The 19,356-nt window shown below is 37.1% G+C and overlaps 1 protein-coding gene across 1 annotated transcript; it reads right to left on the bottom strand.

Annotated features, from left to right (window-relative positions):
• Positions 1–1,073: 1,073 nt before the first annotated feature.
• Positions 1,074–19,153, bottom strand: MAPK1 (mitogen-activated protein kinase 1; the record flags this gene model as incomplete). Its single annotated transcript, XM_010073879.1, has 8 exons — positions 1,074–3,281; positions 5,636–5,763; positions 6,469–6,578; positions 8,799–8,930; positions 9,246–9,360; positions 11,117–11,233; positions 17,092–17,281; positions 18,966–19,153. Coding segments are annotated over 7 exons (969 nt in total), but the record flags the coding sequence as incomplete, so codon positions are not given.
• Between the last annotated feature and the right edge of the window lie 203 nt (positions 19,154–19,356).

The following is a 19,356-nucleotide window of genomic DNA, read 5'->3' as shown; positions in this document are numbered from 1 at the left end:
GGACTATATAAGCTACACTAACATAAGCAAATATATATTAATAAAGTTTAAATCTATAGTACAGTTGCTCAGCAAACAACTTCGACATGGTATAAATATATTGTAGCATATTACAGTGGGCAGCAACAACAGGTTTTTCTTTTTCTTATTCTGTAAAGAAAACCACGCTCAACTCCTTGGGTTTCGTTTGGCCACTGGCGAGTTATGTCATCACTGCTACTCCTGAAAGCTCCTAGTGCACCACACCGCTCAGCCCATGTAGTGTGTTGTACACTTCAGATTTGATAGAACGTGTGATACTGATGAGGAAGAGTGGCAACGGTTAGGACAGCAGAGTAAGATGCTTGCCAAAGCATCCATGAGAATTTTATGTTTGCATATTTTTCTTCAGCTGTAAGGTTGGAATGTTGTTGACAGCGAACTGTTTACATTCCTTATTCGCAAAACATCTTTACCATGAAATATGCATGTTACTTCGATTAAGAGTTGCTGTTCTCCGCTCTAAAATATGAAAACTACATAAAGAAAAAAAAATCAATGCAAAATGATTAAATAACTGACCTAACACAGTGTTGTTATAGGCACCTTCTTTTAAACTATTTTCAAAAGCTGACCAAAAAAAAAAAATCATGCTTCTGCATTTGACACGTCAACAAATTCAACCCAACAATGTTTACTGAATTCGGTAAAAGATTGATGAACGTGGTTACCAATACTGATGGATGCCAACTGGATTCAGCAAGAATAGCCAAGGAAGAAAGCCTGAAAGCACCAGATGTTAGGTAAAGCAAACCCTCAGCTTCTCATTCTGAGAGACAGAATGCAAGGGTAAGTCTACACCTCCCCAAAAATCCAAAATTAAAGAAAGTATTAAAAAAAGAATTGGGAAAGAGAAGGGTGATATAAGCTGCCAAAGTTCTTCCTTAAAAAATTTAAACTGAGGTGTTACAAACTAATTTCAGTAACAGTCATCTTTCCAACCATGCCAAAATTATTCCTGTAGTAATTATGATCATACAAGTAGCAGAGATTCTAGAAATATTTCAACTTGTCAAAACTGAGCGAGAAAAGCATTTTGGTAAAGATGTGTAGAAATGTCAAGAGAAATTTCTACACTAGTATCAACAGTCAAGTGCATATTTCTATAGAAATGTTTTTAGCATAGGTTCCATACCACAATTCAATAATCACTTGTGCAGTGTCCTGACAATGCTCCTAATATGTTCCCCACAACAGAGATTCATGTACCACAGGAACTTCCTAATAGTAAATGCCCTTTAATGATCAACCCTTGCTTATTAAAAATTAGTTTTGGCAGACTAACACTTAACCTATAGGAAAAAGAAAATTTTTAAATGGAATCTTGTAAGCACCCTTATCTATTGAAGTCTAAGTTAATGGCTTTCTAGATTTCTTTTAAGAGCAGACTAAATGGTATGAGGAAGCCTGGAGTTATTAACCAGCAAGCGTCCTTATATACTACAGTAGCAATTGAACCTGATTTCCATTCAAACACATTACCCAAGAGGAAACCAAAAACTAATTCTTAATGTTAATGTGAAGATATAAGATTTAAATTTATTTCCAGGAATTACAAGTGCATTTTGTTCATATTAGCAAGCAGTCTTTATACAATCCATTCTTCACTGCTGCCAAAATAAAATGAGAAAAAGACAGCAGAGATATGAAAAGCTAAAAATAGAACTATTTTTCCTAAGTTATTTGTTGAATAGCATTTCAGTTGAACACAACTCAGAGGTAACAATAGATTATTTTTTTTCTCAATCATAGGCATGTGGCACTTAGACAATCATCTTTGCACAGAAAGCTTTAACAGTCATGCGAGGGCACAGTAATTATTTTAAACAAGGCAAATTTCTCACCACAGAGAGCAGTGGGGAAAGAAAAGGAGGCACTGCACTGGAACATAACACCTAGTAAACTCCACATTATACAATTTCAGTAACAAATACTTGAAAAGATCATTAAAAGGTATACAATTTTAAACATTATTTAGTGCTAGCTTTGTTTGGTTGTCCTAACTCAGCATTATCAGAAAAGTTTGATAGTACTTGACAACAGAACAGTACTTCATGTCACGAGCTCATGGAGGCTTGATTACAAATCACCATAGTGTAGGTTGCAAGTAATGAACTTGAGATGCTGACATGCTGTAGGAGCAAAAGTAAAATCAAACTTTCTCATTTAAAGATGCAGTGTTCCTCTCTGCAAGAATTCTGAATGTCAGTGATTGGATTCAAATATAAAAACTATCAATCCTCATTTGAAGCATTTCATTGGTATGCAGTATGTAGACTGAGTTTATTAACATCATATTTTGGTTTCTTGCTTGCCACCACATATGGATGCCTTCCACAGAGAAAAGCATTCACCATTAGGTCATCATGCCACTATGTTCTTTGTTAATCTTCCACCACACGGTGAGTAAATATAAGTTGGCGAGCTGCCACTCGTTCTCTTTGCACAAGTCTTAAAAACACTACTACATGGTATGAACTTTGGAAGTACTATGCCTCCAACATGGTTAAACTTTAAGTGATCTCTTTTAGAAAAGGCGGGGAGAAAAAGGTACAAATTTTGTCAATACATGAAAGAAATGTTTCTTAGGTGAATTCAATTAAGTTGGGTTCCCATGTGGCTCTTACGCTGTACAGAATATCTGTATGTACAGCACAGGAAACCCAACAAGTGCGTAAGCAAGATTAACATGAATACAATTTATGCTGTGATCCATAGCATAATGGTATGAACTCCGCTGGATGCTAACCATTTCTATTTAAAAAGGAAGTGCAAACAAAATCTGGGATGTCACTGACTTAAAGTGCCCTGAATAGTAGCTTTTTAAAAAAAAAAAAATGCCAGCGACTTCAGTAAAGTCAGAAAAACATAGTTCATGGCGTAAACTTCTTACAGGTTAATGAATTATCTTCTTGGATATGGATCCAGGAGTGAAAGGAACCACTGCATCTTTCAAACCAGAAAGCAAGCAGTTAAAATACGGCCAGCAGTAGGTGCACTTACAGTACAGTACTGCAACAGGTCAACAATGGGCATTACGCATAGGAGTGTCAATTACAATTCTTCAGGCTTAAAAGATTCATTGAAAGCATGAAAAGCCAAAACTACCAGGAACTGCCCTCCTGAATGGCTCAAAGGAGTTAGTGGATAAGCTGAGAGAGGCCACAAGACATGACCAACAATAAAGAACTGGGAAGAGGAACAGCAACGTTTGAGCATGCCCAGTCCTTTAAGTCCTTGTCCTACAAAAAAGAGCAGAGATAATATTTCAGTGAAAAAGTTTTAACATCGCCTCTTAAAACAAGCATACTTTCCTATTTCTATGCTCTATTTACACTGTGTTTACCATGAGTCAGACACAGCAGTACCAATATATGCTAAAAAAAAAGTCAGACAATGAATATCAGTACATTAGATATTAAGTTAAATTTCAAAAGATTAGGAAGATTAATCATAGCTAATGGATTAAGTACATTACTTGGTCATCTGAAGAACATGTTATTTTCACAGTGCTGCTTAATTCCAAAAACTACAGTAAAGGGGGAAGTTTTGAATCTCAAGAAGTAACACTGAGAAGAGCTAGCTGACAAAGTTTGGGGGTGTGCACAGGGGGACTAGAAATGCACAGAAGAGATGCTTACTGTCCGTTTTAGGCCAACTCCTGGGGACTGGCCTTCTCTAGGATGTCAGCTACTTATGTTTAAACTGCTACTGTGGAATAGCTAATAATTCTAACCACAAATGACTAGGACAAATTACCAGCATATCATTACCAAGCTATGTACAATATTTAAATTTCAGTATGACATCAGCCAAATCAACTCTTCATAGTAACATTTAAAGGTAACATTTTTAGCAAACCAGAAATTTCCGTTAGCACCGGATCACTGATATCTTTATCCCTAATACAACCTAGGTAAGTATGGTCTGGGCAAAGAGGCAAGCAGGAGAGATCATAAACTACAATTTACCACAATGTTAGCTATTTGCTCTCCCTTCCTTCATACTACGGCCTATTAGTAACAGGTTTCAACTTACTCCTAAAAATTTATATAATTTTCTTCCAGAATGCATATGTGTAGTGCTAGTGCCTCTTGTACAGAACTAGGTTTAGAAAACACGGACAGGAGATAAGCACCACACGTGTTACTGTGTCCCAGGTCTAATTCTAGTGGCAATGACCAGCTAATAGGAGCCAGGTGTGTGAACCTCAGATTTACCTAACTTTTAATTATTAAAATATTTTCAAATGTTCGCTAGTAAGCTTAAATAAACAAAATACAGTATTTCTAAAGATTAAACCTACTTCATTTGTGAACTTCTATACATTTGAATATTCAAGGCAGTGGCAACAGAAGTTACCCTAAGTAAAAACTGTATTTTCAAAAGTTTCCTCCACTTTTTTTTTTTTCTTTCTTTCATGGATTTATTGCAGTGAGGAAGTTCACTGGCTCAAAACAACCTTTCTGCTGGAACTGTCAGCAAAAATGTCAACTGTAGAATGTAGAATTGTAGCACAGAAACCACTTTTAAGACAATTCAACAGGTGACCTAGATCAGGTTGTCATCTTTGGTTTGTTTTTCTTTTCCGGTAACAAAATGTTGATACTTCAAAGAATTGGTATCACTGAAGTTTCACAAGACTAGATGTAAGGGGAGACGTTCTTTACCATGAGGGTGGTAAAATGGAAACATTCAAGGTCAGGCTGGATGAGGCTCTGAGCAACCTGATCTAGTTGAAGATGTCCCTGCTCAGTGCAGGAGGGGTTGGACGAGGTGGCCTTTAAACGTCCCTTTCAACCCAACCCATTTTATGATTCTATGATTTTAAGTATTACAAAAATTATTCAAGTCAGTATTTGACCAATTTTGTATGAAATTACTGAGGCTTTCAAGCCTCATGGTATATGAGGACCACTTAATTTAATTGATTAAAAAAAGAAAAAAAATTCAGAGACAGTGAATATCAGTACATTACATTTTAAATTAAAATTTTAAATCTTCAAAAGGTTAAGAAGACTAATCATAACTAATTTATGAATATTTAAATACCTATTCTTATTTATTCACACTATTTCAGAGGTACTTTAAATTGAAGTTAAATCACACCGAAGCTTCATAGGGTTTTTTTCCCCTTTAAAATAATTGAAGGGATTTCTCCTCTGTACATTACATTTAAGGAATTTTTTTTTAAGCATTTGAAGCCATATGACAAAATAGTCTGTAATATATGAAGAACACTGTCACCTTAAAATTTTTTTTTAAATAAACTTTGCATTTCAAAGTGTTACCATAGCTTTTATTCTGGGAAGCACTATTTAAATGTAACTCTTACTCCTTAAATGTAACCTGAAAACTAGGGAAACATCTCAGATAATTGCTTGGATTCCCTGCAGACACTTCAGTGTTCTAAGCAAAACTAAACTGTTTCTTCAACAACAGAACACGACTGAGCTCAAATGAATAAGCATAAAACTATCCTTCAACAGCTAGTTATCCTACCAATAGAAAAGGTAAATTCTACATTTCACTAGTGGTAACCAAGTTCCAAAATTCCTCCCCCTGCCCAGGTGGTTTCATATTGGTGTGACTTTACCTATGCACAATTTAAGATCGATATCCTGGCTGGAATCTAGCAGTTTCCTCAAAAATCAGTTCTTTCAGCTTCTCCTTCGGCAAGTCATCCAACTCCATATCAAACTTGAAGGGTGCTTCAGCTACAGGCTTAACAATATGAAGAAACATCATTACTTTTTAAAACATTACTGTTCAGTTGAATTTCACATAGTTGCCGTATGGGGAAAAAAATCTGAAAATGTGCTTAACAAAAATATTAATACTGTGCAGTTGTCAAGGAAGAACTCATTCTATTAGTCCTCTGTGTGCTTTATATATTAGTTTACGAAATTTTAAAATCAAACCATAGTAAGCAGCTACTCAAATCTATACCACAAGGTAAAACATTTGTTAAAGGCCCGTAACTTAGTATGTACCTGAAGAAAAAATTATCTAAAACATTTGTATTTCTCAGAATAAACATATCTGTCGCTTAAGAGAAACCAGCTTATTTCCTCCTCCTCTACTTCTTCACCAAAAGTAACCTGACATCTCCTCAGAATTGTATACTAGTCTACAGTGAGTTCAGATTTGGGGGGTTTAAATGCATAATCTGATGGCAAACTATCTGAGACATTATGAAACAAAACCATAGTGGGATGAGAAGTTCCATTTTCAGGAGAGTATTCCTTAGCATCTATTGTGTTGTGCCTCCAAAATGTTGTACTATAAGAAGAAACACAAAATTTTGGTAAATTGATGCAACTCGTTCTTCAACACCATTACAGGAGTAGAAACACCGTCCCTAAACTAATGAAGACAATAACCTGTTGCATCATTTGATCAACATTTACATTTTAACAGTGTTTTTACCTCATCACTTGGATCATAATACTGCTCCAGATATGGATGGGCTAAAGCTTGCTCCACTTCAATCCGCTTATGAGGATTAAAGGTCAACATTTTATCCAACAAATCAAGTGCTAAGAGGAAAAAAAAAGGGACCAAGAGTTTAATACACACTCCAAAGTACAAAAGTGTTATAAATGCTGATATTACATAGAAAATACATGCTACCATAAGTTTTGTGCTAATTTCAATTTACATCTGGAACCGCCCAGCTGTAGTAGCTGTAACAGAAGCAGGAGATTGCTTCCTGTAACTTGGGCAGAGTATATTCATCTGCCCATCTTATCGCATTCCCTGGTTACAGTTGCCTTTGGCACGATCTGGTCTAACGGAGGTAAAGCCCTTTCAAAGGCTCTGCAGCATCAGAAGGGAAGAAATGCGTAGAACCCTATGGTACAGTCTAACTACAGCAGAAATTGAATAGATCAGGCTTTTTTCTTCACTCAAATAGATGCTTTTTGGCACAAAAATCCAAACCAAGAGAGCTTTTCTGAAATGAATAAGTAATCAAGAATATGTTCTTATTCTGAAAAGAGAAGTTGGCTGTTTAATGGCAAATGTCATCCAGAAGTCATTAGGAGTTCTAGATCATCACAGTGAACTATTATAGCCTAACTAGCAGCCCAGAAGATACTCTCCAGCTAAGATGCAAATATATTCATATTCATGAGATTCAGGCAAAATCTGTTGAAAACAACTCATCAAGAATCCACAGAGAACCTGAAGATCCAGTAAGACAGAGTGAAGTCCTATGAAATTCTGGACAAATGTTACAAGTCACAGTTAATGCAACTGTTCAGCTACTTTGACTGTAACACGTTTTCCTTTCCCAAGAAAAGAAAACAGAATGGTTATAGTAGCAAAAAGCCCAAAGGTATCTGCAGTATCCTAAATTCCATTCCATTTCTTCTCCTCACCACATCATTTATGGCACAGACCTTAAATAGAGGCCTCTTACTGCAGCAATGTAGCTGTAGCTTTGCGTCAGGATGAGATGCATACCAAGCATTACAGAAGAGACAGGACTTCACCACTGCATTCAACGGCAGCTTGAAAAAACTGCCAACTTACACAGCAATTAACTATTAAATAGTTTAATTATTATTAAATAGTTTAATTATTAAAATATTAAATTAACTATTAAATATTTTGATGTGGTTTTTTCAACACTGGAAACTCGCATGCTCACTCTGTGCTAAAGCATGCTGTGCACCATGCTTTTTACTGAAATGATTGACAAACAGCTTTTTGACAAACTGCTCTGTCAAAGCTACTCTGAAGATCTTGATGAAAAGCTGTTGCAGAAGTCATAAAAACAGCATGTTCCCCTCGCAGCTACGTGTATCAGCATTGCTACAATTTCAGCTGTCAGAAGCCCATGGTAAAAATTCTCACATTGATGAGTGCTATTATAAAAGCAGAACACATCACTGCTGTTTCTCTTTATGATAAGGATAACCAGCTCTACACAGTTCCATCTGCAGAAATCAGCTTTTACATGGTAGTTTAGTATCTGATCATATTCACTAAGAGTAAATTATCATAGCAGTTTAAAAAAAAAGTGACTTAGGAACTGTGTCAGAGCAGGTAAAAGAGCACTGTACTGTGAATACAACCACCCTTAAACTGTACGGAGTAGAATTTAACAGGCAAGTTAATAGCTACATAGCAAAACAAAATCATATTTAGGCTTTACTAAAGCCTTGTTAAGAAAAGCAACAATTATTACATTCCTTTCTTTTATAACTTTTGGTCCACTTATCATAACTGGAATTCTTTAACCCATTAAATTTTAAATCTTTCATACTGTGGAAGGCCCCATACCTCGATTGGAATGATCCTGTTTGATCTAGAACTGACATGCTGTCTCCTCAACTATACTGAGTTCAGCAATAAGCAGCTATCTCATATCTGATCTTAGAAACAAAGTTCAAGATTTGTCTGATGCCTATGTCAAAATCCAATGCTTATATTTGGTACTTGAGTAATGTATCATGATTCCAAAGGCAATAAAAAGAGATGGGATTTACGTTTTACATGTAAGTTAAAGATCAAACACTACAACACATAATCTTAGACTTGCTAAAAAAATGCTGTAAAAAGCTAGTATGAGGGTTTCATGATGGTTTATTACTTTCTATTAGATTTATATTGCTGTTTTAAAGGATGTGCATGTTCTATTTCCAATACAGATAAATTCTTAGGGTGGTTTTTAAAATCCCTTCCTGACATTACTTTTGGTGCTCACATCCATTTTTTGAACATCTGAAGCAATGTAATAGAGCAGAAAGTACCTTTGGGGTCAGCATTTGGAAACAGCCTGTTCCATGGTACCTTATTTTTGTGTGGTAGGGGAAGCAAGTAGTTTCTGGCCTTTAAATTTATTATACAATTCAAGTCTTCTTGGGAAGGGGATCCAAGAATACCTATTTAAAAAAAAATAAACAGCACTACATTCCTATGAAAAGCACATTAAAACCATTATATCACATTTGCTAAAACTCAACATTAAAACTGCTGGGAAGAAGATTTCAGACTAAATGTTAACCCCCAAATCAATGATCTGTTGTAGAAAAATCACTGCAGAAGTAGCTACAGGGAACAGATGATACACCTACAGATCCATACATTATACATTGACCAACAATAGAAAGAAATGAGTGACCAAGACCAGTCTAGCTGGTAGAAAAGATGGAGAGAGACAGACAGATGTGGAAGTGCTACTTTGATATAAAGCTTACCGAGGATATGGTTAAGTTGGTCAAGGTAGTGTTTTCCTGGAAAGATAGGCCTGTTGGAGAGCATCTCTGCCAGAATGCAGCCTACTGACCAGATGTCAATAGACTTGGTGTAACCCTGCAAGTAAAGCAGAAACACATTTTTGTCAAAGAAATTTTTGCGCAGCAACATGTTACTTTAGTAAATTTTGAAAGTGCATGTAAATTATTTTTTTTAGATGAGTCACGCTTGTTCATGCTGTTCAGTTTTTCTGTACAGAACAATTAAGAATTGTGTATCAAAAACACTGCTTTGAAGGGGTAGCAAGAGCTGAAGAAGGCAAGATTTTCCAAAAGGATTCTCTAAGTTTAGCTAAACACATTGCCAACTGCAAATTTTTGAGACTCCTTAATTTTATAGCAAATTTACACTGACAAATTTTGGAAATAAGCTATTCTTTTTAATTGTACAGCTCCTAACAGTATGCTAAATACAGGGAAAAAAAATCCTTCTTCCTCATAGGGTCTAAACACCACACAATAAGCATCCTTCACCATCAAAGGGGTGAAAGGGCAAAACAGGTTGTTGGTTAGCTGATCTGTAAAACACAACAGGTAAGTAAGTAGTAAAGACAATGTGAGAAGGGCAAGGACAGTAAATGGGATATAAGAAGAGTGGAACAAATGGCCGTATTTTCACATGTATGGATAACCTGTGTTATCCATAAGAAAAGGCTTTTTCAGAAGCACACTGGTTACACTAGTGCCTGGGTAGCACAGGGGCGAGTTTACCTCAAGAACCCCCGGCCCCACAAGCTCCCCTGCCCTATTCTCCCATAGCCTGCTGCCCACTACTCCTCCTCCCGTTAGCAGGGAGCTTCCAACGGAAGCCGAAAACTTTGGTAAATCTGCAGCCACCTCAGCACTGACTTCTCTGGACGTGATCATTTGACCGTTAGTTTTCAAGGCACTGTAAATCTAAAAAGAACCAGGCTATACGCCAGGAAAATTGTAAATTGACCACCTCTGAAGAAACACAGAAAATATTTTCTTGTAAAAGGTGCTGATACGTGGATATCCAGAAATAAGGTTAAGTTGCTCTGTGTTTATGGCCTCAATGTGAGTTTAAAATATAAGAAGCTGGGAAAAAACCCTGGATTGGTCAGATGGCTATTTTCTAAAAGCACATTAGACACACTATTGCCAAAACAAATCAAACCCAACAACCAGTGAAGCAGTAATCCTACAGAAACAACAGTCTTCAAGTGATATAAAATACAGACACACATCACACAGGTATTTGTCTAACAGGTGCACGGCTGTAGAAACTAATGCAAAGGCTATGAAGGATACTCGTTACACCACACAGGGACTGCATACACCTTAAAACAGCCACAGACGTACACAAGAATAATTCCAAGTATTAAAAAAACCAAAGAGATTACTTCATTAAGACTATGGGAATGCAATTCAGATTGACACACAACAAAGATCACATGCCTTCAGAATCAGATTCACCCTCATTATACATTCTAAACCTAAATTAAGATGTCAAGATAACATTAAGGCAACATTTGCAAGCCTTGGCAAAGGCAGCAGTAAAATGCTCTCATCACTAGTGCTTCTGTCCTGCTCTGTGGAAGAGCATTTGATGGAAAGAAATATAACGACTGGCAAGGAACTGGACACATGGGAACTCATGCACATGATTACTCCGTTGTAGCATCCAGTAATTGTATCTGGAATCACAAATTTACAGCAAATCCATTACCGCATTTCCTCAAGACTATGCATGCGTTCTGATCCTAAAAACACAGGAGGGGGAAAGCAAAATTGGTACTCACAAGTGAATAACCAGCAACAGAAGCACCACAGCAGTGCACTGTGGTTCTTACCTTAGAATTCAGCATGATTTCAGGAGCCCTGTACCAACGTGTGGCCACATATTCTGTCAAGAATCCGGTGTGATCATGATCTGGATCTGCAACACGAGCCAGTCCAAAGTCACAAATCTGTTTTTAAAGAAATAAGGGGAAAAAAAAAAAAGAGAGCAGCATATTAGACATACAGCTTCCAATGCTAAAACATTACTAACTCACCCTTCCCCAGCCCATGATGCAACACTTACAGGGACGGTAACGTGTATTTTTAGAAACAAATTATTGCACAAAAGTTAAGAAAAATGTTTTGGATGAAGTAGAAAGAGTATCCAATTAGGCCATGCAGGGGCCAGGAAGAATAAATGATTTGGGAAAAAAAACCATGTTCCTGGTGCACAATTTATGTTCCGCTATGGGCTGACTTAACACCTTCTGTGCCAGACAGGTGGAGAGATATACTGCTCCAACCTGTTATTAGAAATTTACCAGAAAACAAAAAGAGATTAAGAAAACAAAATCACTGACCGACACATTTGCAGCGAAGTTCAACACTCCTTTTTACAAAAGCTACTGTCATAACTGCATCTTTACACAAGAAACATCCTATCCAATCATGAAATAATGGTAGACTGGAGAGATTAGTCTGCTGAAGGAAGCATAAGCTTAAAAAAACCCACAAGAAAATACTTCTCAGCCCTGTATCAGTAAAGTTTTAACTAACCATGAAAAGAAAAAAAACCTCTGACCTAGTGAGTTCAGCAAAAAGGAAAAAGTGTTTTTATCTATACTCCAGTAAGGAGGCTCCATGGCCTTCAGAGCTATTTAGTGTCCTCTCTCCAGAGAGAAATCAAGAAAACTGAAAATGAGAAGACAGTGTTCTAATGCACAGCAGCTGTTCCTTTCTTACCCTCCAAAAGGTAAATGGCAAGCTTGTTGAGTAGCACATTCATATGCTTTTGCCACCACCAAACAAATACCAGTTTATGATAATGATCGATTTCCACACACATGTATTTGCATGAAAGATGTACTCTGAGAAAAACAAAGCTTCAAATGTAGGAGTAGCAAGCAGTTAAGAGGTTCCTCTGATGCATACAAATACTCTTTGATAGTCAATTGTGTACACCGACTATATTGAAAATGTGAAGCAATGATACGTTGTAGTCAATAAAGACCGTAATGGATAATCCTACCGAAAACCAAGAAACCACATTGGACACTGGTAGCCTACTCCTTTATCTTCCTGGAGGGACAGCCTGTGAAACAATTGACCGGTCAGTTAGGAAGAAGGGATTCAGCTGACTAAAAGCTACATCTGAAAGACCAGATTCAGCAGCTGACTGACTTAAAACAGAGTGACTGAAGAAAAGGCAATGATGAAATTCATAAGCCAGGCTGCACGAGATGACTCTGACTTTAGCTACCTATTAAAAAAAAAACCCAAACCCCTGAATCCTTAGAAAACAACACTTTTTAAAAAGAACCCTTTTAAGCATGTCAAGGTTTTCCCAGGCTACAGAAATGGAGCAGCTGCCTTGTGTACAATTAGCAGCTTACATAAAGAGAATCAGTACAAATAATCAGAAGAGTCTCCTGTAAAGACAGAAGCAAAGAAACTGTAGAGGACAATTTTACTGACTTCAGAAAATAATCATGCAGGCAGGTAAAACTGTTGTTGTCTCTTCCTCCTAACCTCAGAAAAAAGCTAGATAAGACTATATAGCAATGAGAGGTGCAGAATTACAGTATTACACATAAGCAAAGTGCTGATTTGTCTTTATTAAGACAAAAGAAGAAACTCTGGTCCACAGTGAGGTGAAAGAACTGAATTAAAGAAGGTGTCTGTAAATCTCTCAACTCAAGTGGAAAAATGCACATGGGATGGAAAGGAAGATTAATGACAAAGAGAGCTCATTAAAATGACAAAAAGCTCCTGCTGACTAGAGCAGAAACAGGTTAAGCAGAAAAGAAGAAACACCATTAGTGAGAAAAGCATCAGGGTTGAAGCTGCAAGAAAGAGGCTTTTGGTTGTTAGCAGTTTTTCCACCAGCTGCAGAGCTGACCAGGAACATCAGCAGGGCAGAATAAAAGAGAAGCTGGAGAGGCCAGCACCCTGCCTGAAGTCCCGGGTGCAAGGGACAAAGCACAGAGAATGACTGTACCCTGGTGAGGGCACACAGTTCTTTCCCTGTAGCACAGTACACATTTAACACAGCAGCTACCCTACTTCGGGGGAAAAAAAAAAATTACAAGTCCACTACGCCTGTTCAAATAATAATTGGTAAAAGTCAAAGCAGCAGAAAAGGCAGGCTTCTCAATCAGAACTAAAACAAAAGAAGAAAGAATCTGTTAGAGCAACATAATGACAGGTAAAATTTTCTTGGCATTTTGACTAAGTCATAGCAGAGAATAAAAAACCGGATAATGAAAGACCCAGGTATGTCACTCAGTGCTTCGTGCCTTGGAGACAGAAATGATGCTACTAAGAGAAAAATAATAACTTCCCCACTAAATAAATACAATGCCAGAATCTTATTTATATATTTAGTTTCCACTTCTTGAAAACAATGTTCTTTTAATCAGTATCAGGCATGCTTTTTTTAAAGAAAAAAACCAGAGATGGCTTAAAATTGGATGAAGCTATCAAGCAGATAGGACAATTTATGAGGATCACGTACAAATGACCATTTATTAGGCAATCGAAATTATACCCAGCAGTGCTACTAATACACTGAAATATCTGAAGTTGTACCATTGGGTAGCCTGTGCACGTGTACGTATATATTTGTATGAAAGGAAAAGCAGAGGCTTCCATCAAGCTTAGTTGTTAATTATAAGATGGTAGTTGAAACAGTTGCATCTCTGGAGTAATAGGTAAAAACCTGAAACAAACAGTAACTTCTAGTTTTCCTCAAAAACACCCTGTCTCATTGCCTTCCTTTCAAGCCTATAGAAGTATCTAACAATTCTGGGATGTTTAATACTTGAGAGTATTCACTATGTAGACAGAAAAGCACAACTGATAAATAATATTGATATAGTGTGTTAATGTTTTAACCAAGTTGAAGCAGATTCTCAGATAGAGTAAACTGGTACACTGAAGACACTGCAACATACTAGTTGAGAAACTGTTTAAAATAACTTTGACCTATTTTTCTGAAATATTAACACCACTGGCCTAGGAAAATTATATAGTTATGATAATTTCAATGTAACTTATTTAATTACAAAACTGCGAAAACAGGTTAAAATGTTGGATGCTGATCATAATGAAAGCATGTGAAAATATTTCTAAAAACGTTAGATACTATTTTACAGTATATTCCAGCCTGTAGCACATCTGTATGCACTAGTCTCATTCACGGGAAAGATGCCAGGCTGCAAAAGAGAAGATCAGTATCTTTATTACCCAGGACTCTCACTGGATAGAGATTCCAAGGTCGTAGTTTTCACAGACTCTCAAATCTAATCTTTCACTGAAAATATGTAACAAGAGACAGTAGTTAAGTCAAATTACGTACTTTCACAAACTTTCATTCAGCATGTGTAAGTCATATGTAAGGTCTCATTTAAGTCTGCAGCATAGTCTAAGGAAACAGAAACACCTTTAGGTTCTGCACTTCTGCCCTGAGCCTTTCAGCTACTTAGGATAAGCTACAGGGCGCACAGACAAACTGTGTCAATAGAGACTCACACATTTCTTTCCTGGAAATGGAATCTATGATCCAGAAGGCAAGATCATGTTTAAGGGAGAAGAAAGCAGCAGCTCTTTTTACAAGCTGTAGGACTCTGAGCTCCAGAAGCGATCAACAGCTCTCTCCGATTATGCCATTAAAGAAAGAAGCTAACAGCATTACCACTGAAGAGGAACAAACTTTCTTCTGAAAGTGTGATTTTAAGCTGTTCATTTTCACAGTGTGCTGTGCGTTGAGTTTATGTACAATAATCAACTTTGTAAGCATGTACATGTGCATAGCTGACACACAGACTTGCAGAACAGTCCTAGAAGAAACAAGTTGGTACAAGTTCAGCATTCACCAGACAAGGCCTAACACGTACTAGTTTTTTCTCCAATTCTGATGTTTAAACTTTAGATGCGGTATTAGCACACCACCACAGTTCCCTTTAGGTCATGAAAAGCATATGCTCTGTCACACAGACTAGCATATTCTGCACTAGGAAGCGCACACTGCAGCGGCCTGCTGTTTTTAAAATCTTATAAAGAAACCAGAACAGTACGCGCTAAGCTTATATTGTATTATTTTGCCAGTGAGCTTCCTTTCTTTCTCATTACTATCTGGTGTTAAAACATTGCCTTTTATTATTTTATTGCCTTTAATTGCACGTAACACAGAGCTAGTCAAACCGTTCTTTCCTGCTTCTATTGCACAGTCATTGTAGATTTTACTTCATTTCTTTCATGAAGGAGTTAATGCCTTGAAGGGATCTGATGTAATAACAGCTGCTGAAATCCCATAGCAAGAGTTGGAGGTGACCAGTGCAGCAGCACCATGCATTAGGAAAAGCTGACAAGTAGCAGTGGGAATGTAAAGCAAACTGATCATGTAGCCAGTATTTAGAATGGACCAGCACACGAACAGCAAGGACTTTTCCTGGAATTGTGACAAACTTGCATGGCCAGCAACTGGTTTACATTTTGAAGAGGGTCTTGTTGCTTTGCTTGTTTTTTAAATGAGATAGCTAGAACTACTATAAAACCCAAAGTGTACTTAGGTGCCACACACACAAGTTGTACCAGTCAGATCAAAGTAACGTAAACTCTGTAATCTCGGTCTGTCAGTGACCAACAGCAAAAATATAATGTAAAGTGTAAAAGGGAACATACTCCAATGCTTCTCTACTAGTCTGTCATCTTCCATGCATTTGTCACTATGGGACTCTAAACCAGAGGCAGCATTCATTAGCTTTTTCTTCTACTGACTTGCTTGGTGGTTTTTTAAGTCACATTATTTGCAATATCTACAGTGCTCTGCGGTACCAAATTCCACATCTTAACAATGCTGCAAGTTAACTACTATGTCCTTTCACTCTGAGCATGCAACCCCCTCCTTTCACCTACCCCCCTCCACCCCCCACCTTCTTCACAGGTAAAGACAGTGAACAACCGTTCTCTATTCACCCTGCCTATGCCACTAACAAGCTTCTAAAATTCTACTGTATTCTCTCTTTTCCTCAGGCAGTGTCTTCCAGCAGAGGAGACCTGGGCAAAACAGCACTTCCTGATACGGAAAGACGTTCTCTGAAGTTCTGGTCTCCTCATTTTGAAAGGATACCATAGGAGCAATGTGATAACTATGATCACACAGAACTGAGGACTCAAAAACAACAGAAAGTTATAGAATGGCATGTTTTCTGTTTTATTCTCTATTTCTGTTCTAATTCTTCACACTTGGTTTGCTTTACTGAATGCCACTAAGCATTGAGCTGATATTTTTCAAGAATCATAACAGCTCTAAGATCACCCTTCTATAGTATTAACTAGTACAGAGCCCATCACTGGAAATGTAAGTTAGGAATGTTCTCTCTCCAAGTAATTGCCATGCATTTCATCAGCCCTGAATTTCATACGGCATCTCAGTTGCCCACTAACATGAAGTCCTTTTCCAACAGTGAATAATTAACACTTTAAACACAGCGAAACCAAGACTTGAAATATACACAGTTTTGAGTTTACTTTCTAGGTAAACACAGTTCTGCTTCAGACAAGTATTTTTACCTAGCTTTCAAAGAGGCTGTTTCAATGTGAGCCTCCAGATGGAAACAGTGATGCACTCATAAAAACAGCGTAACAGTGAGTTCTTAGTCACTCAAATCTTAATAATTATTTTATCAAAACCAATAATGTTTTCGCAATCTTTCCAGGAAAAAAATAAATCACATTAAACCCCTGTAACAAAACTACAGTCATGGTTATAGCAGGTAGTTTACAAAGACCAGGGGAGAAAAATTTGTAAGAAATTTCAACTAACCTTGAGATCACAAGTGGTGTTAAGCAGCAAATTTGAAGGTTTGAGGTCACGATGAAGCACATTGGCTGAATGGATATACTTTAACCCTCTCAGAATCTGGTAAAGGAAGTAACAAATGTGGTCGTTGCTGAGGTGTTGAGTCTTTAAGAGCTTGTAAAGATCTGTCTCCATAAGATCTTGCACAATGTATCTGTCAGGCATCAGATGTAAGGCAGCAAAACAAACAGGGTATCATGTTTAATATGAACAATCAGTACCAGATGAAACTTCCGTAACAATTTTTTTCTTATTGGTCTCTTTCATGAAACTTACAAAACTATGTAGTTGCTTCTTCCTTTACAAGTTTTTAATCAAGTCTATTCTGTTACACGATGCAGCCCTTTACAGAATTAAGAGGCATCCGCATGTGCTCCTCTCAAATTAATCATCATAAACCTCTATATCTTTATATTAGAGCCTCATATTTATTGGAATCTTAAAATAATGAGATTCCTATCCTACTTGCCAAGAAAGACTGGTTTTTACTTTAATGAGTAATAATCTGAGATGCGCGAAGGTAGAAGATCTGATCATTTCTGATCAGTCTTCTACACCTCCTCTCCACTTCAAAAATTCAGCTGTTGTTCTCCTTTACTATATATTTATTATGCTACACTGAACACATCAGTCCTTTGCTTACCAAAATTAAATCTAATATTTTCAGTCAGATTTTTTTTTTTCCCAAGACTGCAATGAACATAAAGAAAGGGTTGTATTTTTTTTTCTGCTTTGGCAGGAATGAGTTAAGTAAAATTTTCTTCTCCCTTAATTCAATTTGGCTGCAAAACCCCTGGGGTAGAGTTCTGTGATCACTTTTCACCGAAACAGGATTTCACGAAAAGACACTACTATTGCCATTCCAGTTGGGCATTCTCATCCTCTCCTCTGGGTACTCAGACTGGATCACACAATTGGGACATCTTTTTATGGGCAGCATGCAGTTCCATTAGTCAAAATGGCCACAGAAATGCAACCTCAGAATCTCTCATAAGACCGACTGAACTCAAATAACATATCAATAATTTATGAAGTGAAAACATTTGAACTAGATTCAATTCAACTTCTGACTGCACGCACTTATGCCTTTTATTGGCAGACATATGCAAAAGCCAATGGAAACCAATGTACACAGACTTCAAGAAATTAAGCTGGTTGACTCTAAACTGGGCCTTGCATCTCAGGTACAGGCTCCCAGCTAAGGCTCCTTCATGCATTAGATATCCACATGAAATCATATCTAGACAAAGCCAAGTTTACCCTGAAAGAACAATTAGTGTAACAAAGAGGCCAGATTTGCATCTATTAATCAAGCATGTTTACCTGCCCATGTGCAGTTTCAGACTTTTCACCTATGAAGGAAGCACTGCAAAACTAGGGGTTGTGTTTTGCTTTTAATTTTCCCCCCCTCTCCAAGATGTATCCATTCTATTCTTTAAGAAAATTTTAGACTATTATAGAAGAGTCTGGGCATTTTATTTTTTCCTCAAAGCAACCAGTTCTAACAACAGCTCTATTAAGAGCAATTACATTTTTAGGATTAAGTGACTAAACTAAATAATCTCTACAGTGTTGAATTCTTTGCCTTGGAAGACAGAAATATCTTTTTCTTTTCCTGAAAAAGAACAAACAAAACTAGTGTTCACCTACATATCAACTCTATCCATCTGTCTATAAACCGATCAAACACTATGAACATCCCTTTCAATTTACAATAACAGAGCCAACTTTTATTAAAATTTAGTAAGGAAGATGATGAAAAGGAAGAAATAATCAAACGAGAGAAGGGGGCAGCCATCACTAACTATGCAGAATAACTTAAAACTTTGAAAGGATACACATCTTTCATTTGTTCAATAGTCGGAGCTCTGATAATATCATTTATTCCAATAATATTCTCATGCCTGAAGCGCAGTAGGATCTTAATCTCTCTCAGAGTTCTCTGGCAGTACGTCTGATGCTCAAAAGGACTGATTTTCTTTATAGCAACTCGAACTTTGTTGACGTTGTCATAGGCAGAACTAGAAGAGAAGCAGTAACATTAGTTATAAGGAATATTAAATTAATTCAATTTAGAAAGCAAGAACACAAATTCATCCAAATATGGGGCAGTGCATTTGTTTTACATTTACTTTTATCAAATTAAGAGAGGCAACAGCGGCACATGTCTTTTAGTTTGACAAACAGACAACATACTGTTGTTCTATCACCAGCCTATTTGGGTATCTA

This window comes from Pterocles gutturalis, unplaced genomic scaffold (genome assembly GCF_000699245.1).
Source record: "Pterocles gutturalis isolate BGI_N339 unplaced genomic scaffold, ASM69924v1 scaffold45697, whole genome shotgun sequence".
NCBI classification, from domain to species: Eukaryota; Metazoa; Chordata; class Aves; order Pterocliformes; family Pteroclidae; genus Pterocles; species Pterocles gutturalis.
The sequence above is the reverse complement of the archived record's forward strand: the minus strand, read 5'-3'. Positions and strand labels throughout refer to the sequence as shown.